General features: G+C 44.5%; 1 protein-coding gene and 1 long non-coding RNA gene across 3 annotated transcripts in view; one reads left to right on the forward strand and one right to left on the reverse strand.

Moving 5' to 3' along the window:
• Nucleotides 1-2,331: 2,331 nt before the first annotated feature.
• The window catches only part of LMX1A (LIM homeobox transcription factor 1 alpha), a 154,122-nt gene continuing 131,214 nt past the window's right edge, over nucleotides 2,332-25,239 (reverse strand). For both annotated transcript variants that reach the window (XM_063628176.1, XM_063628177.1), the window contains exons 5-9: nucleotides 14,088-14,260; nucleotides 11,146-11,223; nucleotides 8,517-8,586; nucleotides 6,330-6,500; nucleotides 2,332-4,506 (exon numbers count right to left, since the gene is read on the reverse strand). In XM_063628176.1, coding sequence (XP_063484246.1) covers nucleotides 4,346-4,506; nucleotides 6,330-6,500; nucleotides 8,517-8,586; nucleotides 11,146-11,223; nucleotides 14,088-14,260 — 653 coding nt within the window. In that variant the 3' untranslated portion in view covers nucleotides 2,332-4,345. The remainder of the gene's footprint in view (nucleotides 4,507-6,329; nucleotides 6,501-8,516; nucleotides 8,587-11,145; nucleotides 11,224-14,087; nucleotides 14,261-25,239) is intronic.
• LOC134734776 (uncharacterized) lies at nucleotides 8,024-11,924 on the forward strand. The gene is made up of 3 exons (XR_010117778.1): nucleotides 8,024-8,643; nucleotides 10,980-11,053; nucleotides 11,681-11,924. It is a non-coding gene; the product is annotated as an uncharacterized lncRNA (long non-coding RNA).

Raw genomic sequence — 25,239 nt, forward strand, 5'->3', positions numbered from 1 at the left:
ATGTGTCTCCTGGGACAAAATAATAAGCCCTTCCATTTGTATGGCACTTCAAAGTCTACAGAGCTCCGTCCTAATTTTTTTTTTTTTTTTTTTTTTTGTACACAACAACCAACTTGTAAGACAGGCAAGTGTCATTGGCCTCATTTTATAGATGAAAAAATGAAGGCTCAACATCTTGTTAAGGTTATACATCTAGGGAACTTCAAAGCCAGGTAATCTCCTCATCATCCATGTGTAGAAGGAATACACTTTTAGCATAAAAAATCTCAAGGCCTTCTTTTGAGCCCTAAAGATAGCTCTCACCTTGTCACTGAACATAATGTTGAAACATGCCAAATAAAGGGATTCAGGGAAACAGTGTGTCAAGTTATGATTCAGTTTTAATTCTTGAAGGTACAGTTTTATTCTTGTTAAATCATATTATTAATAGGTTCATCCTAGTTCAAATTGATTTAGAGGGAGAAAGAAAAAGAGAGAGTGAAAGAGATATATAGACAAACTTTGATTTCATTTGCAATTCAGTTAAAATTTATTTTGTCTTTGAGTTTGGAACTGACAAATTAACTTCATTTTCTTCCCATTTTTGATTCATTTTAGGTCAACTCATTTTCTTCAGAGACAGCCTAGGCACAGGCCCTTTTGAGGCGTGAAGGCGCAACCTGTGGATCCAGGCTCTGCACTCTGAGCCTAGCCCTAAGGCCTTACCCCTCATGCAGGTCATGAAAAGCAGGTGACGATAGGCGGCTGAAGGAATTTCCTATGACCTGACTCCTGCTTGGGGGTCAGAGATCTGAATGTGTCATCATAATTGGAATTTTATCTGCATGCTTTAATACAAAACAGCAACCACTCCCCAACAATTCTGGCTCAGGCTCTGTAAGACACACGCTGAGATTTGAGGAGGTGATGGTGAGAAGTGATGCCTTCTGAGCTCAGGTGAACCAGGATGTATTCTTCTTTTTCCTCAAATAGGGTCTGAGACTCCCAGCAGCCTTTCATCAATGACCAAACTCCAAGAGCAGGTCTGGCCTGCGGCACAGCAGCTAACACTCATCTGGCCCTTACCATACTCCCAGTGCAGGGCTAAGTGCTTCACACATATTATCTCACCTGTGCTCACAACCCCCCTGAGGTAGCAACAAGTACCATCCCTGAGGAATCAACTCAGCAGAGTGAAGGAAACTGCCCAAGACCACATAGCTAGTAAGTCCAGGAGCTGGGATTGCAATCTAGACTCATCCACTTCCAGTGGGAAGGGGAAAAGAAGAATGGAGACAACCAATCCCCAGTGAAAGCCTGGAAGCCAGGAGCAGAGCTTTCATTGTGCATGGAAGAGAGATGTGCTTCTAACCCAAACTCCTTCCCGGGTCTTTTATGTGAGTAAAAATATAAATTTCTGTTGCGTTTGAGCTGTTATAATATTTGGGGGTTTATTTGTTGCAGCAGGTAACATTAGTCCAAGTAGTCTATATAGGCACCTCACCCAGCCTTGTAGGCTTGAGAAGGCCAAGTATGCTGATTCTGAAGGCTAGGTAGTTGCCAACTAGGCAAATAAGAGGGGTAAAGGGCTTGTGCCTAGGCTGTCCCAGGAAGCTGGAGTTAGGAACTAAGGCCAGCCCAGTGGAGGCCAGTCTGAGATAAGGCCTCCTCAGTGGGCTCCTCCTGTCAGCCTGGCCTTATAACACACATCTCTCTCCTTCCAGGCCCTCAGCAAGAGGAAGAGCCAGCTTCTAACATATGGTGAGTGAGCCAGAGGTAGGGGTTGCAGGCCTTGAATAACTGCAAGTGGGGGAGAAAACAGACAAAAAACAATACCACCCTGTGAGTATGTCTCCTGGTCTTACCTCCATACTGTTTCCTGACTTCTTTTCTCCATAGTCCTAATTGCCCACCATACATCACATTTAAAATTGTTGAGAACTTTGGGAGACTCGGTCAGGGAGCCACTGTCTGCTGCCCGGCTCTCTCATCCTGGCTAGGCATCTGCCTTCAGTCCTGCATGAGAAATCCTTCTCCTGCCCCATCACTCTGTTCTGATTTCCAAGCAAATGTTCCCTCATCACATATCTCAAACTGCTCTGCCCTGAGGGAACTTGATGGTGGTGATGGAAAGCTCCCACTGCCTCCTTCTGTGGGATTTTTTTGTAAAGACTGGAGTCTTCTTCCATCTTGGCAAGAAGTTGAAGACCCTTTTCTCTTTATGTTTTGCCGTAGTCATCCTTTCCATTCATTCAAAGCTTCGCCATAAGCTCATCCCCATGGCTTTGTAGACAAAACTCCCATGTCCCCCTGGTTCCCCACCCACCATCCCACCCCTGAATAAACAACAGCTCATTTGTAAGAGATTTTAATTTCATCTTGGTATGCCATTAAGGAGTGGAATAAGGATCTCTATTCATTTTCACTCACATAGTATCTGCTACATTCGCCAACTGGTCTTTACCACAGAAACCTGTGGGGCCATACAGCATCTGCATAATTTTCACTCATCAGACTGGTTTGGGTTTCTTGGTGGTTTGCATAAATTATAAACAAGAGCACAAAAATCACACAACACAGACTCTAACATAAGGGGACATGTTCCCTCTGGCCTTGCCAGAGTGATAGGGATGTGTCTCTGTGTTCAAGTCTCCAATGTTGTCTCCAGAAATGAGGCCAAGCCTGTCCTGGCCCCTCCCGGATGGGTCCACAGTGACCCTCTGTCTTCCCCACCAACTCATTTTGGGTTCCCAGGAGACTTCCTAGCACAGAACAATCCCATCCTAGCACCGCAACTGGAGACCAGGGTGTGGAACTGTCCCCATGTACAATGGCTGCTGGGTCTTCTGTGCTGAGGATCAGAAGAGTGAGTTGGAAGGAAGAGCCAAGGGTTTCCACCGGAACCTTCTGCCTCTATGAGCTCCATGAGGTTCTTTAGAAACCGACCTTCTAAAACAAGGGGCCCCAAACTTTTTCTGTAAGGGCCAGACAATATAGATAGCAAATATTTCAGGCTTTCCAGGCCACAGACAGCCTGTTATATATTCTTCTTCTCCTTTTTTTTAATGACCTCAAAAAAAAGTAAAAACCATTCTTCACTGGCAAGCCATAGAAAGCAGGCCTGCAAGCAGGAGTTTGCCCACCCCTGCTCTAGAACACCACCAGTTCCTCCTCTATCCCCTCAGCCTTTGCCTCCTCCCCACTCTGGGACTCTGGGATCCCTCTGAGCTGCTCTGAGCTGGTGTCTCCTCCAGCACAGGCTTTGCAGAGGGACTTCAGCAGGCAGAACTGCCCTCTGGAATTCAGGAGCCCTCCTGCTCTGCAACCCTATGTACCCTCCTTTGCCAAGTGAGTGGCCTGGTTTTATCTTAAACAAATATCAGATATTAGTCTCAGCCCCGCTCATGTGTCCTGGGAATGAATTAAGCCTTGGTGTTTCCCAGTGAGGTAGGTACATACTATTAGCCTCATCCACACTTGCAGATACTGAAGCTCAAGAGCTGAACCGACCATCCTAGCACTGCTCAACAACCACTTGTCAGAATTTAAAAGAAAGCCCAGGAGTCTGGGCTTTACATTTTCTCAGAACGTGATCTGGGATTATTCTGTCCCACCCCTACCCAGTGATTCAACCCCAAAGAGAGCAAGAATGCAAGAGAGAACACCATCAGCCACACAGAATTTCTTTCCAGATCTGAAAGACACTCTGAAAACAGAATGAACCCAAGCACTCAAAGCTATGGGGCTAGGTGGAGCAGCCCTCTCTGCCCTGCTGACAAGTCTTGTCAAACTAAAAATAAAGTTTATAAAAGTAAATTATCTCATTTTATAACTTAAGTGCATCAAGCATTTCCTTAAATATAGTTCACACTGAAAATAAAGTTACTTTTGCTGTACAGTTGGTGTCTGTTATAATTAGGAATAAACTTTGAGGGTAAAATATGAAAGGTTACACACTCACACACACACACATCTATCTATCTGTCCTTCTGTCTATTGGTGTGTAGATGGATAGACATATGCACCTCTTGATAAGAGCTTCCCCGACATGGTGGGAAGTTGTTAGGAGTCCCTAAGTATCTAGTTTGCATGAGAATGTCTATATTAAAAGTCTCTGTCCTTAATGATAAACACGTCTTCATATCTAATGCTAAGACTCTTATTAGAAACATTAAACTATGCAATCCATAATGTATTCAGTCTTTGGAAATGCTGAGCTACACCATATCATTATACAACAGCATCCCCAACAAAACTCCCTCCCCAACCCACCTCCTCCCTGGCCTCCCTGTCCTAAAGCCAGCGACCCCTCACAGAATATGGTTGTTCCATATGGGAGCCTAGTCACAGAACTCTAGAGGAAGACTCAAGAGGTGAAGTAAGAATTCTGCATGGAGTACAGGTGGTCAATGGGGTTTCCCACTCTGGATTGCAGAGGCCCAGCTTCTGAGGTTGCTAGGAAACAGTCACCCAGGTTACTGAGGGAGGTGTCGTCGCTATCCAGGTCATGGAAAAGGGGCTCGGCACCTGAAATGGAGACGAAACACTGGCATGAGGGTCTGGAAGAAGTGACTCATTTCAGTGCTAGGATATTCAGCTGAATTCAACAAGTGTTGCCTGAGCACAGGCTCCAGGTGAAACTTTCTACAAAAAGTCTATATTCTCTTTAGGGGGCTCATGTCCAAAGTGCAACAAGTGAAAACAATCTAAACCAGGATATGACAAAGTGCTAAATTGAGTGCAGCATAGCAAATGTCACAGTGTCTAGACAGGGAGTGTGGGGAGTAGGCAGGACATGTCACCAGAGGCTGGAGAGACAGGGCAGAGCTCCTACAGGACTTGGGCCTGAAAAATGATGCTTGAAGGAGGGATGGTAAAACCAATAAACAAAAAACAAAACAAAACAAAAGCTCTTCAAGTGAAGCTAATGAAAACTCCTGTGATAACATTTGTTCTTTCAAACACCAAGGGTCTACTATCAGCTGTTACCCCAAATTTGTAATGCAAAGAAAAGGAAGGTTAGGTGCCTACCTTCAACTAATTTACACCTTTGATAGGGAAGCCAGTAGGGCACACAGTGGAAGAGCTGAGAAATCACTGCAACCAGGACCTGAAGGCAAAGAATGTTCTGCCTCCACTTCAAGTAAATAGGAGAGGTGAAAACTGGAGTTTATACAACTTGTCATGGGGCTTTAAATATTCATTTTATTAAAGGATTCATCACAGGGATACTTCATGTAACACAACCCCTGAGACTCTGAAAAGAATTTGCAAAAAAATGTATTTGCCCTGTTTTCCCACAGCTGTGGAGTAAAGAATGGTACAGATGTGACCTGTGCCTTCTAAGGAAGCCAAGAGGGTGGCTATCACTGAACATCCAATGAATGGGGTCGGCCAGTGAAGGGCTTGTCAAGGGCTAAATCTTAATAAATGTTTGCTGAATGTGTGATATGGGAAGGTAGGGGTGATTTTAACAACAGAATTTTTTTTAATGAAGGCAAAAAAAAAAGTTGTTTGACAAAATCTGTGATCTGTGGCATGAATCTCTGATACTAATGTTTTGAAGGCTTACTGCATAAGATTATTTTTTAACTATCAGTGTAATCTATCAGATTACACAGTACAGACCAATGCATTACATACACCACTAACCTTCTCTGTATAAAATGTAATGCCCTATACTTGGCTGAGGTTGAACTTGAGCCTTCACTCCAAAGCTCACCCAGCCCCCTACCCTGGGTCCTCAGGCCCCTGGTTGTTGTCCATTAGCTTAAGCACAAAGCTGGGTAAGTGGGAGAGGCTCAGCTACCCATATATGCAGCATTTAAATCAATGCTTCTTTGGGTGGGGTTGGTATAAGGGAGATATTTTCACCTTACAAGTCAGTTTATGTTTCACTAGTTAAATTAGAGCACCTATTAGTATCCATAGTAGGATAGTCCAGTTAGAAAATTTGTCTTCTGTGCTTTTTATATCTTTTCTTACTTTAGGTAAACGTTTGCTTAATTAAGGCCTTCTGTAGCACTGATACCGCTGATATCTGGCATGAAGCGCAAGACTTGCAGAATTCAATGACAACAAACAGGTCTACGAGGAGAGCACAACTTCCTATTTAAAGCCAACAAACAAGAAGCTTTGAAAACAAGATAAATGGAAGTGTCATTAATGAATATGCATCAAGGTCTTTCTCCTGTAGTCATTGGTTAGGCGATTCTGGCAGTATTTTGTAGGGCACATTATTCTGCTTTGGAGCTTCAGTGAGCAGCTGGGAACTGCCTAGATGTGTTTAGGAGGGAATGAGAAACCCACACAAGTTATGAGAGGGCCCGGGGGAGTTGAGTCCCTCTTACCATAAGGGTGCATGTGGTCTCCAGGCATCTGGGGTGGGGTGAGACCCTGTCGGAAGGGATCTGAGCTGTAGACACTCTGCTCGATGGCCAGGAGCTGCTGTGGGGTGGGCAGAGCCGTGTAGGGGTTCATGATTCCTTCCATCCCAGCACTCCCACCACCATTTGTCTGAGCTGTGGAACAAAGAAGAAGACAGGTCATTCTCAATGTGCAGCCTGACATGTGATTTCCCTGGGTCCTGATTCCCTCATTTATAAAATAAAATGGGATGAGGTGACATCAGTGGTCCCAGCCTTTGTCCTACCAGAGGCCATCAGGAATCACCTTGGAGGATAGGAATAGGGTAGGGGCTGGGATGTTGAACTCTGAGAACATCCTTCAAATATATTATTTCAACAAAAGGTTTTGATGCTAGCCACATGTTTGGCAGTCACTAGAATAGATATATCTAAAGATCTTTCTATGATAACCCAGTATGAGCCCATCAGTCAAGTGGGAGTTGTGACCAGTTGACCTCATGGGGCTGATGGGAAGATTCCATAGGACTGTGTATGCTTTGGAATTATATCTTGCTATGCTTGTAGATAGAATTTTATAAGAAAAGCAGGATTCACTTCCTGCTTCCACATTTTGCTGAGGTTCTCTGAACCTGGGAAGAACAGAAACTATTTCCCACCAGCCTCTGCTTTCTTAAGTCTACCTTTGGAGCGCCTTTAGAATTATTTAAATTAAGTCCCAAGCCATATGAGTTTGTGTTCTCATATGCTTTGATGCATTCTTCTCCCTTTGAACTGCACAGGGGTCCTGTGAGGTAGGACTAGCAGGCATTAGGGCCCTACCCTAGGGATACACACAGCCTGAGGAACAAGGAAAAGTTGGTCCCACGTAAAGAGCCTTAGGGGCGGAGCTGAGGGCAGAATTCAGATCTAACCAGCTTCTGCTCCACCCTTCCCCACACCTATGCCCTGTTTTATTTCTTCTCTCCCTAACATCTACCTTGTTGCTAACATACTGTTTAGTCTAGAACATAAGAAACTAAGGGAACTCTTGGCTGCAAGAGTCAAATTCTGGATTAAGCCAAGACCCGGTGTCAAGCACAAGGCAGGGTCATGTGAGGAAAAGAGGCTCTGTTGAGGGGCCTGAGAACTAGGATGACATTCCACAGACTTCAAAGTGTGGTCCATAGACTAGCAGCAATGGCACCACCAAAAAGCTTGTTAAAAAGGCAGAATCTTGGGGCCCACCCAGACCTTCCTTATGAATTGGAATCTGCACCTTACCAAAATCCCAGGTGACTTACATGCATATTAAAATGTAAGAAGCCCTGTTTTAAGGTACAGACCATTCAAGGAATTCTGGATAGCTGAATTGGGTGCCGAGGGGCATAGCCTTTAAGAATGACATTGTTCTAATATAGTAATGCTTCTTTTTTTTTTCTTTTAACTTCCATGAAGTCTCCCACAGTCTGTCTCTCTTCACCCTCCTCCCTAATCCTCATATCACCCTGACTTTTTCAAAAGTACATCTGGGTAGAGAACAGAAGGCCCACGGCCTGTGGAAAACAGTTAGAGTTCTAGTCCCAGCCCCCACCCTTACTGATCTAGGGCCACATTCAATCTTGCAGAGCCTTTGTTTGCTCATCTGTGACATGGGGATAATAACAACTTCTCCACTCACCTCCAGGAATGGGTGTTGTAAAAGTCAAGTCAGCATGTATGAGAACACCAATCTATAAAAGTGTTCAACAAAGGAGGGCATTGTTATTTTACTATCATTATTTTTACTACTTTATGTTATTTTGTAAAAAGGCAAGTCACCGAGGTGTCTTCTATTAAATCGATTAGCCTGGAAGAAGAACTAAGCAAGATGAGAAACTGAATGTATCTGTGACTCTGCAAGTAGTCCTGACACATTCTCCCTGACATTGTGGTGGGATCCAGGCCCAGACGCTGTGGATAAAGTCAGTGCCATCCCCAATCAGCAGTTCTAAGCCTGCAGCTCAGGAGCCCTCAACCCTCTCACAAGTTCCTCATGGCTCAGTCTTCCTTGAAGGCCTTATCTCTCCAGCGGGTGCGGTCTAGGCTTCACTGAGTCCAGATATGTCATCCAAAGAGCTAGGTAGTGGGAAGCCTCTGGTAGGAACAGCCTGGATTCCAGCCAGAACTGCCTGGGAGGAGGCACCAGCTTACCAGAGCTCAGCCTCTGGGTGTTCTGCTGATCTTGCTGCTGCTGCTGCTGTCGCCTGGCCAGCTTCTTCATCTGATAAGGAGAGGACCATAGGATTAGAAGTCAGGTGGCCTGCAGCATGTTCACAAAGTAAGGAGGGGTGCCTGGAAGAGACACCTTCCCCGGGAGAGGGCTTATTGGCAAAGCTCTGGCTCTTACTTAGTAAAGGAGCAACAGTGGCCAGCCCCGTGTGCGTGAGGCATTGCAGCTGAGAGCTCTTCTACTCTGCAGCAGTATAAAGACAGCTGGCTGGGAAGCAGGGGTGCAGCTTGTCTTAGCAGGAACAGGGATTTTTCCTCAGCAAATAAAACTTGCTGCTTGTGGTGTGACCATTTTACATTAGGTAATAAGTGTGTGACTGTGAAATCTGCAGCCCAGCCTAGACGTATGGAACAAGAGGTTGTGATTTGGGGTAAGCCAAGAGGCTGTTCCTTTCCCCTGCTGGCCCTTAAGATGGAGGTGAGCCTACCCAGAGATTCATGCCTCTTCCAAAGCACCCTGCTAACGTGCAAGCTTCCCTGAAGGAATATTTTTTTATTTTTTATTTTTGAGACGGAGTCTTGCTCTGTCACCCAGGCTGGAGTGCTGGAGTGCAGTGGCGCGATCTCGGCTCACTACAAGCTCCGCCTCCCGGGTTCACGCCATTCTCCTGCCTCAGCCTCCCGAGTAGGTGGGACTACAGGCGCCCGCCACTACGCCCGGCTAATTTTTTTGTGTTTTTACTAGAGACGGGGTTTCACCATGTTAGCCAGGATGGTCTCGATCTCCTGACCTCGTGATCCACCCGCCTCAGCCTCCCAGAGTGCTGGGATTACAGGCGTGAGCCACCGCGTCTGGCCCCCTGAAGGAATATTTTAACTCAATATTTCTCAAACTGTGTTCCATAGAGCATTAGGGTTCCACGAGATGTTGACATATACTGTGAGTGTGTGTATGTGTCTGTGTGTAGGAAACACTAGATTTTTGTAAAATTTTTCTTTATTGCAAGATTTTTCAGAGCTTTAAATGTGTCCCTGTGCTCTATGAATCCATAGGCTATAGGGCCTCTGCAACTTATTGCACTATGGAGTCTTTCTCTGGTACACATCAACAGCCCTGTTCTGAGGATGTCAGTTAGGGAAATGCTACCTTAACCAATCATGATCAAATAATGAGATAACCTGTGATACTGTAAAGCATATATTTGGTCGTTGACCCTGTTTTTTGGCATACGATTCCTAAAATTTTTGGACTCCCCAAAGTGATGCCTATGTGAATGTTAACGACTGACTGACAGCTGTCAGCCCCTAGGTGGCTTCAGGGTGGAGAATGATAATCAGAAAGACCCAGGTATGATTAGATGGTTGGAACATTCAGCCCCACCCCCAAACCTCTGTGGAAAAGGGATGGGCTGAAAGTTAAGTTGACCATCAATGCCCAGTGATTTAATTAACCATGCCTACATTATGAAACCTCTATAAAACCCCAAAAGGATGGGGATCGAGAGCTTCCACACAGCTGACTACATGGAGGTTCCTGGAGGCTGGGGTGCACAAGGAGGGCATGGAAGCTTCACACCCTTCCCCCATTTCTCTCCATATGCATCACTTCATTCGCATCCATTGTAATATCCTTTATAATAAAGCAGTAAATATAAGCAAGTATTTCCCTGAGTTCTGTGAGATGCCCTAGCAAATTAATCAAACCCAAGGAGTGGGGTCACTGGAATCCCAATTTATAGCCAGTTGATCTGAAGCACAGGTAAAACAACCTGGAGCTTGCAATTGGCATCTGAAGAGGAGGGCAATCTTGTGGGGCTGAACCCTCAACCTGTGAAATCTGACACTATTTCCAGGTAGAGAGTGTCAGAATTAGAGGACACCCAGTTGGTATCCACTGCACAACTGATTGCTTGCTTGGCCTATGAAGAATATCTCCACATATTTTGTCACAGAAGCATTCTGCGCTGATTGTTACAGTGTAAGAGCAGAGGAAACATAGAGTTTGTTTTTTCCTCATATCATCCACTAAAGATCAGGGCTCTTGAGAAACAGTCCACAGGGCACGTGTATTTTTAGAGGTAGGAAGATGAATGAGCAAAAGGTCTAAAACTAAAACCATGATGAGGGAATATAGAGCTTCATTGGATCCAGAGGACAGTATGACAGCTTGGGCCTATATTAGTGAGGGCTGGGCCCTGGAAGAAGTAAGAAAAGGCACTCATTCTACCCTGTCATAATATTGTCTTGGACCAGTCATATGCATGCTACTTTTAAAATAACTTTGGTATTTGCATTAAATAAATATAAATTAAAGAACATGCTTTTACCAAAAGACACAGAAAGACATTTATTCATACAGATGGCTGGCCAAATTCACAGTCATGGCCACTAGGAAAATACAAGCAATTTCACTAAAATGAATGCCTTCTCTCTCCCCTTCTGCAGGGCTGCTGTGGCCAAAATAATTATTGATAACAGAATTTTTGAATCAAGAGAACTACTCTATCCAATGAGCTAAGGTGAGAAAACCTGGCAGCAAGTACAATGTCCTACTGTGATTATTTCAGGAAACCAGCAACACGGGGACAGATAAAAGTAAGAAGCAGGTTACCTTCGCTCTCTGGTTTTGGAACCACACCTGGACGACACGGACACTCAGCCCTGTCTCTGCAGCCAGAGTCTCTCTCACCTTGGAAAAATTGAACATGAGAAATGTAGACACACTGGCATCTCAGGGTAGGAGGTAGAACATCTCCTATATAATACATGAGGGGGCCAAAAGACTGTATCTGCTTTAGGAGCTGGATAGTTTTTAATGTTGGGCATAAACACAAACATGAGAACATTGCTTCCCTTCAGGTAGAAAGTCTTTCACCAGGTAAAGAAACAAAAGAATAATTATTAATTTACATGTGCATTCCCAAGAGGTGTTTCTGGATTTCTCTTGCTCTGGAAATTAGGCCTTCAAGTGGTTTAGACACTAGTCTATTGTTGTGCTTTAGCTATAAGCCACGCATATGCATTGATCTACTTAAGGAGATCTGAGAGTGAAAATCACTTTGGAAAAACAAATGGCTCTCTCTTGGTCTCCTCTCTTGCCTAAATTCATTGACCTTAATTTTTGGTTTTGTCCCTCATATCTCTAGGTAACTTTGGGTGTTTCACGAATATCCATAGTGACTGCTACCCCGAGTGAGCCCTGCCCAAAGAGAACAAGATGAGAGCCATCTGGAACCCGGCAGAGCCAGGTAGACAACTCTGAGGCCAGCATGTGTGCCAGGGCTGTGGTGGAGACAGGACAACTGGAATCCAGATAATAAAGAGATGCATTTAAACATCTGCCTACCATACAGGCACACAGTGAGGGTCTGGCAAGGTGTTGAGAAGAGAAGGGGCAAGAAGCACAGATTTTCAGAGGGGGACCTGAGAGACACTGCCCTCTCTTGATTAGATCCTGGGGAGGAGATGGGATTGAAAGAGCTCCTTGAATAAACGTGTGAGTAGAGCAAATGGAAGCCTTGAGAAATACTTCCCCTTTATCATGCCACTTGGGGCAAGGCTTAGAAGTGGAATGATTAGAACAGGTTTTTATAGCACATCCTTCTGCTAAGCCAACTAAAATAGGAGTGTACTCAGGGGCCCACCTCCACCTGCTGAAACCCTATCCATTCCTCAGAGGCCCAGCTCAAAAGCCACCTGTTCCACAAAGCCTTGCCTGATTGCCCAGACCAAAGTGACCTTTCCCTTCCCTTGCTTCCTGGCTTCCCCTCTGTTATGGTCCTCAGAGCCCCCTCTCTGGTGTTACAGTAATGTGTACACACATCTCCTTCTTGCTGGTTACCTGGAAGCTGCCCAGGGACAAGCACCCAGCACAAAGCCATACATGGGCTGGGAGTTTAGTATACATGGAAGAAGTAAATAAGTGAGGAAGATTATAATTTGTCCTAGTGCAAGCCCAATTTGGGGGCATTTCTCTTTCTACCAATACCTCTCTTGGAGCATAAGGAGCTGCAAGGGCAGAAAAAGTGAGTCTGCAGCTGAATCTTTCCAAAGATCAGAAGTTGTGATAGGCTGGACTATTGCTCAACAAATATCTATCCTTCCCTCCCCTGCCGTGGTGGGTGTGTGCTTCATCACTGCACCTATGCTGGGCTAAGCCCATGCCTTGCTTTGGCCTGTGGGATGTGATGTGTCTGATACCCAGCAAGAGATTTTCGATGGGCTTCCCACTTTGACTAGGCCTCTTGCTTCCTGCCATCCTCATGAGAACAACACACCCAGGAGGGGGCTGCTCCTTCAGCCTGGACCCTCGAATGACAGACAGGTGGAGCAGGCTGGAACCTGCACCCAGCTGGGCCACAGCCAATGCACAGCCCAAGAAAAGAAAATACATGTTTGTTGGGAACCATGATGACTTTTTGTTTGTTTGTTTGTTTTTATCACAGACAAAGCTGACTAATACAGAAAAGGACGCAGCAAAAATAATGCCAACATTTTTTCAAAATGTATTTCCTTTATGAATTTCAGTAAAGAATACCCTATTTTATTTATTTTTATCATGTAAAAGATAGTACTCAGTATATGACAGGCAGCCGATAAACAATAAGTACTCAATAAATGGGTGCTGCTATTTATGGCAGACTGCTAATTATCCCCAATATCTATTCTTTCTTCCTCCTATGAGTAATTGAATCACTAAGTTTAGCAAGGTTCTTGGTCACTGAGACAGACTCATTTCCCAACTTTCCCTGCAGGAAGTGTGGCCACAGGACTACATTTTGGCCAACACATATGAGGAGAAATGATTTGAGCAACCCCTGGATACATCCTTAAAAAGCAGGGTGCTTGCCCTCCATTTCCTCTTTCTCTACCTGGTGGCTGGAAACATGGTGACAACTGGAGCAGTCGCTTGGACCCAGGAGATGGATAACAGAGCCATCTACCAGCCTTGCCTTGCTCACCTCTGGATTGTGACGGAAGAGAATAAACTCCTGTCTCATTAAACCACTGTATTTTTTGTTACATGAATGTCCATAGCAGTCCTATTTGAAACAGTCCCAAACTAGATACAACCCCAAACACCCATCAACAGGTGCATGGACAAACCAACCATGGCACACCTATACAGTGGAATGCTGAAATAGGAATGAATGAATCCCCAAACCACCACACCAAGTGGAAAAAGCCAGACTCAAAAAAGAGTACTGCAAGCCACTCTGTTTTTATACTCTTTGCTTTACAGCATCTGGGTCTACACCACAATGGGCACCTATCATTATTACTGTTCCCATTGTGCGCCATGAAATGAAAGGTGTGACAGGGGCCATTTGGAGTTGATGTGCATGCATGAAAGCTTGAGGAGAGTCTGTCACACCCTGGCCACAGCTTAGTGATCTCTGGAGTCTCCAACGGGCTTGAGCCACCTGTGCAGGCTCTGTCTGAACAGCCTTCCTTTCCACTCTAACCCCCAATGCCCACTGAGATCCCAGAAGGGTCTGAGTGCACACAGAGAAGTGGGGCCCAGCTCCTTTTCCTCCCTGCCCCCTCCTATACCTTCCTGCAGGGCTTGGAGGATACTTCAAATGAGGCCTTGAATGCTCGCCTCTGTTGAGTTGTCAAGATGGTTCTCGGACGTTTGGGGCGCTTATGGTCCTTGCCTTCCTCAGCAGTTCCTTTCCCTGCCCCATGGGCTGACTTGCAGAGACTTTCTTCATCATCACTTTTACCTGAAAGAAGCAAAAGACAGTGTTGTGAGTCCCTGAAAGCCAGTTCCTGGAGCTGTATATTATTCCATAGCAAGGCCTCCAGGTCCACATTTCCAGGATGGCTTTATGTATGAGAGCAATAACCTATGTGGTATTGATTTGAAAGCTTCCAGGAAGAGGCTAAGAAAAATACTTCTAAAACCCAGAGACAGGCAGTAGAAAGTCCACCATTACACCTCAGGCTTTATCACAGCATCACATCCTGGCTCCACATTTACTAGTTGCGTGGCCTTGGGCAATGATATGGTTTGGCTCTGAGTCCCCAGAATTGTAATCTCCACGTGTTGATGGAGGGACATGGTGGGAGGTGATTGGATCATGGGGTCAGTTTCCCCCATGCTGATCTTGTGATAGTGAGTGAGTTCTCACATGATCTGATGGTTTCAAAGTGTGTGGCTTCTTTCACACTCTTTCTCTCCTGCTTTGCCATGTAAGACCTGCTTTCTTCCCCTTCACTTTCTGCCATGATTGAAAGCTCCCTGAGGCTTCCCCAGCCATGCAGAACTGCAAGTCGATTAAACTTTTTTCATTACAAATTATCCAGTCTCCGGTATGTCTTTATGGCAGTATGAAAATGGACTAATACAGGCAACTTACTTAACTCTCTACAACTAAATGTACTCTTCAGCAAAATCGTCATTTTTCAAGACTAGACCTAGACACTGTGTCTGAAACTCTAGTTACTGCCAAGTGGTAGGAAATATTATTGTTAAAAAGGCCATAGAGAAAAGCATTTGATTATCTGCCAGTACAGATAACTCAGAATGGACAGGTAACACTGATAACTAATCAACATTGCTTTTCTGTAAAGTAAATAACTCTCTACTGTTAAAGTAATTGTCTAACTATTTGAAATACTTCAACTCTATAAGCAGTGAACAACATGAGGGTTAACTCTGAAAGGAAATAAAATCTCTAGTATATGTCACTTTTTTTTCCAGGCTACCTCTTACATTCCACAGACATCACACTCCTGAGAAGGTGCTTCTAGGGTCTGGGACATACCTGTGTAAGAGAGACTTCTTTTTACTTTTGGCATTAAAAGCCATAGGCAGGCTGGGTGTGGTGGCTCATGCCTATAATCCTAGCACTTTGGGAGGCCAGGGCAGGTGGATTTCCTGAGCTCAGGAGTTTGAGATTATCCTGGGCAAAGCTCCGTCTCTACTAAAAATACAAAAAATTAGCTGGATGTGGTGGTGGGTGCCTGTAATCCCAGCTACTCGGGAAGCTGATCCAGGAGAGTCACTTGAATCCGGGAGGTGGAAGTTGCAGCAGTGAGCCGAGATCACGCCACTGTACTCCAGCCTGGGTGACAGAGCAAGACTCTTGTCTCCAAAACAAAATAATAATAATAAAAGCCATAGGCAATTCTATGCCCAAATGATCTAACAAGAACTTCATTTTTCTCGGGATTCTCACAGAGCTCAGCTGCCCTCTTTTCTCTGGTGAACATCTTTGCCTCAGTGGCTTTCCCACAGCTGTGCCAGTCCCTTCTGGCCACTTCAAGAAAGCAAAGATGAAAGGACCTACTGTGTGTGAGCTACACATACTTTTTCTTTCCTCCTGTCCTCCTCTGTGAAGGATGCCCATGGGCATATACTGTTTTAGTGTAGACATTAGCTGAGTTCTCATTTTTGGCTCTGCCAGAGCCAAAAAAACTTATTTAATCTGAAAGGATAATGGCCTCTTCCTTCCATGAACATTTGAACATACAAGGTTGAACATGAAGGGAACACTAAATCGTGAGTTCCTGAGGACATGGCCCTTTCAATATAATTGAAAAGGGACTGATACAGGCAGACCTAGGTTTCCATCCCAGTTCTGACCCCATGCTGTAAGTATGGCCCTGTGCAAGTTCTGTCATGTTGCTGAGCCTTGGTTTCCATACCTATATACCAACAACAATAATACCACACAGTGGGTGTCACAGAAGTAGGGTTGTTGTGTGTAAAGCAACTAACACAGTCCTGGCACTCAGGCGGCTCTTAATAGATGGTATGAAAAGGGTGTCTTTTCCCTCTGCCTCACCCCTCTCAATAGTACAAATAAAACCCCCCACAAGATTAAAGAAGAGAGTTAAAGCGAGAATCCTCATGACAAGGGGTGGCTACTCTGGCATCTTCAAGTCTGAGGTTGCTGTTTTCCAGGGGGTGATGTGGTAAGCTGATCTCAGACATAACCTTGGTGTGAGGGGATTATAAAATCTGTCTAGAAGGTTTTCAGAGTGGCAAGGAAAAAACAAGCACTTAAGAACTAAGAGCCTCGGGAAAATAAGAAGATCCCACAAGAGGATAAAAGGTAGGAAAAAGAAAGCCATTGACTGCACAGATTTGCCCTTGCTAGACCCTATTGATCCTACTGCTCAGAGGCACCCCAAACTTTGGTGCTTAGTGAGGCCAGCAATTTCTCTGGTGGTGGACTCCCTGGGGTAAAAACAATGCTCCTCTAGAACTAGTGATGACTTCACTGACATTTCTGAGGAAATGGAGCTAATGCCCCACCCCAGGGATCATGCAGATCACCTTCAAAGTAGGCAAGAAAAGAGGCTGAGTCTGCAGGCCAGGCTCAGAAAGACAGCTGGGAAATCCCCAGTATAGAATATATTTTAAAATGCAGTTGTATTATCTCCAGAAACCTCATGCCTCATACCAGTCTGTTCAATAAAACAGTACTTGCATTGATCCTTTTACAGTCATTCCTCACATAGTTTGATGCAAATGGATATTGATAACATAACTAATGAAAATGTAAAGTCTAAAATAATGATAATGGTTCATTTATATTGATACAATCCAGGAAAGCAATGTGACATGGTATCTACAAGCATGGCCTTTAGCGTTATATAAACTCAGGCTTAAATTCTAGCTCCGCCAGTTACTGTGTTTCATTCTGAACACATTCTCAAGACTTAATTTTCTCATCAGGGAAAGTAACAGTGTTGTTGGAATTAAATGGGATGATACATGTAAAGGGTTTAGCACCATCCAGAAATAATTGGTATTTAATAAATCACAATAATAATCATTATTATTTCAACATAAAAGACATATTCTTAGTTCTGACACGTGTTGTCAGTTAATTACAGTCTCGGATCAGTGGGGGGGTCTCAGTTAAGGTTTTACACTACAGGTGTTCATTTCTCTCTCTTTGCAGATATGACCCTAGCCAACATGTAGAGCTGGTTGTGTGGACTGTGCCTGTGTGCTTGAGAGAAGGGAGAGCAACAGAGGGAGGCAGAGTTGGAGCTGGTTGCAGAAGGAAAGTGCAATTTCTGAAGTTTGTTCAGAGCCCCAGAGGCAGGATGGCTAAGGGCCTTCTGGGGTCCTCCTACTGCTGTTGCTGTACTCAGCCTTGCCTGGGACATGTGTACATCCCCAAAGAACTGCTGTGCCATCGTGAACCAACAGAGAAGAGAGGGGAGGAGAACACCTCCTAGGTTAGCCATTGGGGCCTATTTTTGGGGGAGATGGTGAGCACCACAGGTGGCTGCTCCTTCCGTCTCTCCACATTCCTGCAAGAAAAGAGAAAAACATATTTGTTTTCAACACGAGGAAAAGAGAAGGGGAAAGGGATGAGGGATTAGTTCCAGGATCCCTGCATACTCAAGTGCATACTCAAACCTGTGCTTACACAAGTCCCTCAGCTGGTCCTGCCTAACCTGGCTACAGGAAAAGTGGGTCTCCCACAGTGCATATATGCAGGTTTCACAGCCCTTGAATACTGTCTGCATTTGGTTGAAAAAAATCCACATATAAGTGGACCCGCACAGTTCAAACCCATGTTGCTCAGGGTTAACGGTGGCAGTAGTAGTGGTGGTTTGTCTCTGGAGTGTTTCTGTTGCTTTTGTGGTACGTTTTCTTTCTTTGAGTCTTTCTTCCTGCTATTCAATACCTCATTCTCTTCTGTCCCTTTACATCTTCCATTTTGCTTTCTAAGAAGCACTTCATGCTCTGGACCAGGAGTCTACAGACATTTCCTATAAAATGCCAGAGAGTTAACATTTTAGCCTTTGCATGCCTCACAGTCTCTGTTGCAACTACTCAACTCTGCAATTGTAGCACAGAAACAACCGCAGACAATATGAATGGGCATGGCTGTGTTCCAATAAAATGTATTTCAAAAACAGGCATCAGGCCAGATTTGGCCTGCATACCATAGTTTGCTGACCCCTGCCCTAGACCTCTCCTGACCTCTTGTTCTCCATCAAAACTTACACATCCTGTGTCCCGTTCTTCCAGCTCTGACTCTGGAGGCAGGAAACACTGCTCATGGTTAGCATGGTTTGATGTGTTCTCTCCCACAGTCAATAACATATATGCATTTAATAAGAAATGCCACTACCCGACAGTCACCAATGTGGAATTTTGGGCCTCCTGGCGCATCTGAGCCAGAGAGATTCTGAAGATGGAGGAACAGAGGAACCTTTTGGCACCTCTCAAAGTACAGACAGATGCCACAACCCAGCTGCCAACAGGAATCCAGACCCTGGCTAACCATCACCCAGCTTCCATCTACTGTGTTGTAAATATTATGGATATAGTGGTGCCCTCTGACTCTCCTGGGGAGTTTCCAAGCTGCTCTTGGGGTGCTCACTGAGGCTTTTGTTTTCTCTTTCAGCAGGGGCAGACCTGCCTGACTTGGATATCAGCTTCTCCATGAAAATATACAGTGCCTAAAATTTACACTGATCGATTTGTTCACGAGAAAGGACATTTCTAAAAGAGCCAGGAGACTGCCCCCAGAACCAAGAGGAGTACTGGAGAGCAGAAGATGAAGAAAAACCTTTTAACAGCAGAGCAGTGAAGTGGAGGGAGAGGCAGCCCCTCTCCTTTGCCAGAGACTCCCACTCCCAGATGCAGGCCGAAGCGATCCCTCATAATTTAAGCTGACACCCCTCAGTGGAGATGAAAGGAACACCACTCGCCGCTCTCCAACAACAAATGTCAGCATCCCTGGAGGCCATTTAGACACAAACGCAGCATAAATCTGACTCCTAGTGGGGAAGTCCAGAGATTAAGTCTCCACGCACAGCCTACCAGAGTGAAATGAATTTGCTTGGCACGAAGTTTGAACATGTTTCTCAGGGCCTTTCTTTCCCCTTTCTTGTAAAAAAAAAAAAAAAATCTGGAATGGTTCAGGGCTGTTTTTCCCCCTTGCTGTTCCTCCCACTCATTTATGACATAAGCAATGGCAGATGAAAGACCCAGCCATGGTTTATGGCTCAGAGACAGAGCTGCACTACCTGTGGGGCCTCGGAGATTCATTTCAGGTTGTTGGAAAAATCCCAACGGCCCATAAACAGGGCAAGAGATATCTGAGCTTGGCCTAGGAGGCGAGGGTGAGGGAGGGGATGAGAGACCTTCATGCTAGGGCAGGGAGAGGCAGGAATGGGCCTCAGATGCTTCCCCAGTGATGAGCCTCATAAATGTCTTTTAGACAGGGGGAGTAGAGGAAGGGTCTGGGATTTGTTGTGAGTGGAGAGAGGGGGGAAAGAAAGAAGGGAGGAATTTATGAAGACAGGATATATAGGAAGCTATTTCAGTCACTGCCCTGCACTATAGGACTAGAATTCCATTCTCCCTGAGAGTAGCAGCAGTCAACTCTCAATGCAATGAACTCAAAGCAGCATTTAAAATCCAAGAGGCAAAAAGTGCAGTTCTCTAGAAAAGCAAAGTCCATGTAGCTACTGTTTTGAAACTGTCTGACACATAGTTCTTCAAGGAAGTTTCTACTCAGACCAAAAACGGTTTCTGGTAAAAGATTTGACTTGGAGTTCTTTCATTTACTCTTACACTCAGTAAGCATTTATTACAGGCTCATGGGTGGAGGACTGCACAGGGACAATCCTAGAATCCAGGGATGATAAAGATTCAGCCTCTGCTCTCACAGAGATAAGTGATTAGTAGAGGATAAAGACCCAGCACCAAAATAATAACTGTGCAGAGAAGTTAAGAGAGGGGACCAGGGAAGGGTTCACAGTGCAGGTGTCACTTGAGCTGAAAATAAATCACACAAATGGTGACCAGGAGTTGCCAGGGGGAAAGGGGGAGAGAGGGCACTTTATGCCAAGGGCATAAAATACCTAATGACATGGAAACAAGACATTGACCTGGAATGGAGGCTCCTCAAATACGAATGTTCTTGGCATTCCACTACACATTCAGCACTGTTCCGAGTACTGTGAAGGGATAAAAAAGAAGAACCCCTTGCTCTTAAGGAACATAAAACTGAATTAGAGTGAGTTGGCATGTAAAAGATAACAAAGTATATTAAAGTGTATGTGGTTAAGTTCTTCAGGCATAGTAAAAACTGAAAAAAAAGTGTGAGCATTTAAAAAAGAGGAGTATCAATTAGCCAGAGAAGTTAATGAATGAAGGAGGCTTCCAGGTAAGGAAGGAGAGGATTTAGAAAGCCCAATGGGAGGAAGGAGGTGTTACAAAGGACAGGAAGGAAAGGGAGAAGGTGTGTGCAGAGATGAGTGTGGGCCTTTTGGGGCCTCAGGCAGCCTTTCATGGCATGAAAGGTCTTATTGGAACACTCCACCTAACCGAGGAATAAACATAGCCTCAAAGAGGTGCAGAAACCTGTCCCAAAAGACACAGGGCATAGGTGGCAGGGTCAGGTTTCATGCAAGGCTTGTCTACTTCCAGGACCAGGCCCAGAGGCACCCCTGCAGGGAGGAAAGGAACAGGCTGTTTAGCCAGCATAGCAGACATAGTAAGCAACTGACAGTTACCTGTACATGCCTTGGGCCAAGTGTGTGGAAAATCAAATGCTTTGTCTCCCATTAATTACTAATAACCACTAAAGATTACTCTTTCTATGGGAAGGTGTGTGGAGTGGTGGAAAGTAACTTTGGCCATAAAATAGGAGACCTGGATCCTAGTCTTAATTTTGCTACTAAGGTGTGTGCCCTTGGATAAAATTCCTCATGTCTCTGAGATGCAATTTCTTCATCTATGAGATGAATTAAAAATTCCTTATGTTTACCTAATACTTGACATGGCATCACTTTATAATTGCATTGGTTCACTGCTTCTACTACAACCCTATGAGGCAGGAAATGCCTTGTTATCAGTTTTTTACAGATGAGCAAACTGAGGCCCAAGAAGAAAGTAAGGTGATCTTTTGCCCAAGGACACACAGCTGGGATGCTCTTTCTTCAACCCCTATCTCTCCCTACCTGCTTTGATTTGCCTCACGGGTTGTTATAAAGATCCAAGGATACATGGTGCTTGCAAAGTATCAGCTGCTGTCTAACTGCAGGCAGCATTATTGTTATTAAAGAGTGAGGAAAGAAAGGGAAGGCTTTCTGGAGGGGGTGAAAGGTTGACCCTGAGCTCCTGCTGGAAAAGCCATTCTTTTCAGTACAAGAGGGGCAGAACTTATTTTAAATCCCCATATCTCCTCAGACCCTCCCATCTCCCCCCACTCCCCACAACTATGCTGCCCTGCCACTGCAATTCCTACCAGGGCGAATGCAAGGAAAATCTCCAAGCACAGTGCACTAAGCACTCCAGGAGCAGAGCAGACAGAAACCAAGCTGCATGCCAGAGTCAGGCCGTAGGTAAAGTGTCCCAAGAAAGACACCTTTGTTCAAAGATGTCCACTGCAGATGGGGGTTTCTGTGCCAGGCAGGGGGAGGGGCCGGGCAGGTCAGAGGCAGGGCACTCCAGCTCAGACGTCCAGGCAGGCCCCAAAGGGGAGCTGTGTGTCTCCACTCTGAGTGCTGGCAGGCTGCCACGGCCTGGATGCCTCTCCCTTTGCTTTCCTCAGCTGGCTGGTGCTCATGAAGGGAGACCTTGTGCTTGGGAGGTATTCAGGGAAACAGGACAGTATTGGGACTGATTGGTAGAATTACTGTGGATTTGCATCAGTTTCAGGCCTTTTCACATTTGGATAGATCTTCAGCTAACACCTACCTTAGCTCTGTCTCCACTCTACAGACACACACACACGCTTTCTCTCTCTCTCCATCATTCCCTCTCTGAATTTTTCCATCTCTTTCTCTCCCCTATCTAATAAAAACATGGCCACATGTAGTCCAAACTGATAATCACGGGTGTATACTGCATGTACCTACACATAGATTTGTCAGACTCTGCAAATACTGGCAACTGAAATATCAGAAGATTCCTCCCCACCAACATCACTGTATTCAAATCAAGCCTGGGTAAATATACTAACTGAAACCATAACTTGTTTTGTTTTGATTTGGCCAGCCTCCAAGAAGGAGACTGTAGAGCTCATAACAAGTTGATTCAGATGTTTGGGGCTCAGAGCTCAGTCTAGATAAAAGCTCATTAATCCAGCTTCCCTATGGTTCACTAGGCTTAGAGAATTATGTGCATGACATTGTATTAGGTTCAAATGAATAAAGTTTGAGTGTGTTTGTCCTAATTTGGGAAGTAACTTAAGTGGATCGAATACCATCTCTCTTTGGAGTAGTCCAATTTTGCTATATTAATTACTAGTCTTTTGAAGGATAAATTATTGAGAAAATTAAATTGTTTCTAGGCAAGGGTTGGAAGACACAGGGTTAATTATCTCTCCAAATTGAAAAAGACTAAGACAACAATCCTGTAGGTGGCTAGGAAGGCGGGGTAAGTTGACTAACACTCAAAATGTTCTCATTGCAAAAGCGAGTCCTCATTGGTCAAGTTCACTGTGGTCTTAAACATAGAGAGAAGTTGCCTGAATGACCACAGCTGATCAGACTGCTTGAGCCCTTGGCTGAGACAGTGTGGTTCCCAACCAGGCCCTCTGCTGGTTTGGAGAGGAAAGCGGAGGCCCATACCCAGCCGAGTCTATGCCTTCAGACTCCAGTCCATTCCATAAGCCACTGACAGGCTATCTGAAAGAGCAAGGTTAAACAGGATCAGATACCTAGCCTTTGTTCTTACCTCCACTACTCACCAGCTGTGTGACCTAAGGCAAATTACCTAACCTTGCCTAGGACTGGGAGGAGGTTTGGGAGGAAATGGAAATTCACTGCTAATGAATACAGAGTTTCTTTTGGTGGTTGGTGGGGTGGGGGGTGATGAAAAAATGCTCTAAAATTGACTGTGATGGTTGTACAACTCCGAATACACTAAACACTATTAAATTATACACTTCAAGAAAAAATAATGGCCTAACCTCTCTAAGCCCTACTTTTCTCTTTGTAAAATCAGAAGAATAAAGACCTGTCAAGCCACCCTGATAGGATTGTTATGAACACAATACAGACACACTAGATAAATGCACTTTGAAAAAAGTTATAATAAAAGTGTAAGATATTTCAAATATTTTTATTATGACTCTTGGCTGTTCATGAACTTACCACATATCCCCACTGGCTAAGAAACTCAAACTCCTCATATGGAAAATTCCATCATTCAACAACTCCAGCTTCAGTGTGCCTACTATGTGTAACCACTCTTTTAGACCCAGAATAAGGAGGAATGGACAAGATCAAGAGAGCCTCTGCCTTCCTACCTCTAGTAGGAGAAGATGGTGAATGAAGAAAAACAGAAAAGAAAACAGAGCAATGGGATAAAGAATGACCGCGGGAGTGAGAAAGGCTTCTTAAATTCACAGTTCTGTGCTAACAGGGAGGTCCAAATCTATCTGCTCTTTGCAACCTCCCTCAGCTCCTGTCCGTGGTAATTTCTCCCCTTTCCAAATACCCAGAGCACGTATTTGTCTATCTCAAATACTTTAGTTACTCAAGCATATTCAAACAAGAAGACAATTTTGTATGTTGTCTTACATTATTCTCCAGCCATTTTAGTGGAAAACAGTATCATAAGCCCTAAGTACAAACTTTTTAAAAAAAAAACAAGTGTACTACACCCATATAAAGATTCTGTTTTGACCTACTTCTGGAGGCAGTATAACAGAGTGATTAAGAGAGATGCTTTGCACTCAAATATTTTTCTCTGTCATTTACTAGCTAGTGGCCTTGGCCAATGATATGGTTTGGATCTGTGTCCCCACCCAAATCTCATGTTGAATTGTAATCCCCAATGTTGAAGGCAGGGCCTAGTGGGAAGTGATTGGATCATGGGGGCAGTTTCTCATGGCTTAACACTATCCCTCTTGGTGTTGTCATGATGATAGTGAGTCCTCATGAGATCAGATTGCTTAAATGTGTGTGGCACCTCTCTCCTCTTTCTCTTGCTTCTTCTCCACCATGTAAGATGCCTGGATCCCCATTCACCTTCTTCTATGATTGCAAGTTTCCTGAGGCCTCCCCAGAAGCCAAGCAGATGCCTCCATGCTTCCTGTAAAGCTTCTGGAACCATGAGCCAATCAAAACTCTTTTCTTTATAGATTTCACAGTCTCCGGTATGTCTTTACAGCAGTGCAAGAACAGACTAATACAGCAAAAATTCCCTCTGCATTAAGTCTAGGCAGCCCCATCTACAAAATGGGGTTGTTGAAAGCACCTACCCAACAAGATAGTTACAGAAACTATGGGGTACAGTGTTTATGGTACCTAGTTAATGGTAAGAAATTAACAAATGGCAGCTAACTTTCATCAGCATTATAATTTTGTGTATCTTCTATATAATTAGAATAAGCTTTCAGAAAACAGTGATCAAGTCTAAATCATCTTTGTATCCTCCACAACACAACAACATACTGAGTGCTCAGGAGATTAATAATTAGCTGTTGAATAGCTTGTCTTTCAGTTAATACAGAAGGAAGAGAAATAAGCCAAAGGTCACACTGGCAATGCATTGCACAAACAAATGTGCTGTAGAGTTCTGCCTTTCCATTTTTTCACAAATCAATTCACCAATGCCAACCAGTAACTTCCAGTCACTATAGAAATTATTAGCTACCTCCATAGTTAGGGTTCATCTGGGATGAAATTTATTTCCCTTGAACTACAATCTGAATCTCTTTCACATTGACATTGATGCTACCAACAGTCCACCTTCTCATTAGTACCC

This window comes from Symphalangus syndactylus, chromosome 12 (assembly GCF_028878055.3).
Source record: "Symphalangus syndactylus isolate Jambi chromosome 12, NHGRI_mSymSyn1-v2.1_pri, whole genome shotgun sequence".
In the NCBI taxonomy this organism is placed as follows: domain Eukaryota; kingdom Metazoa; phylum Chordata; class Mammalia; order Primates; family Hylobatidae; genus Symphalangus; species Symphalangus syndactylus.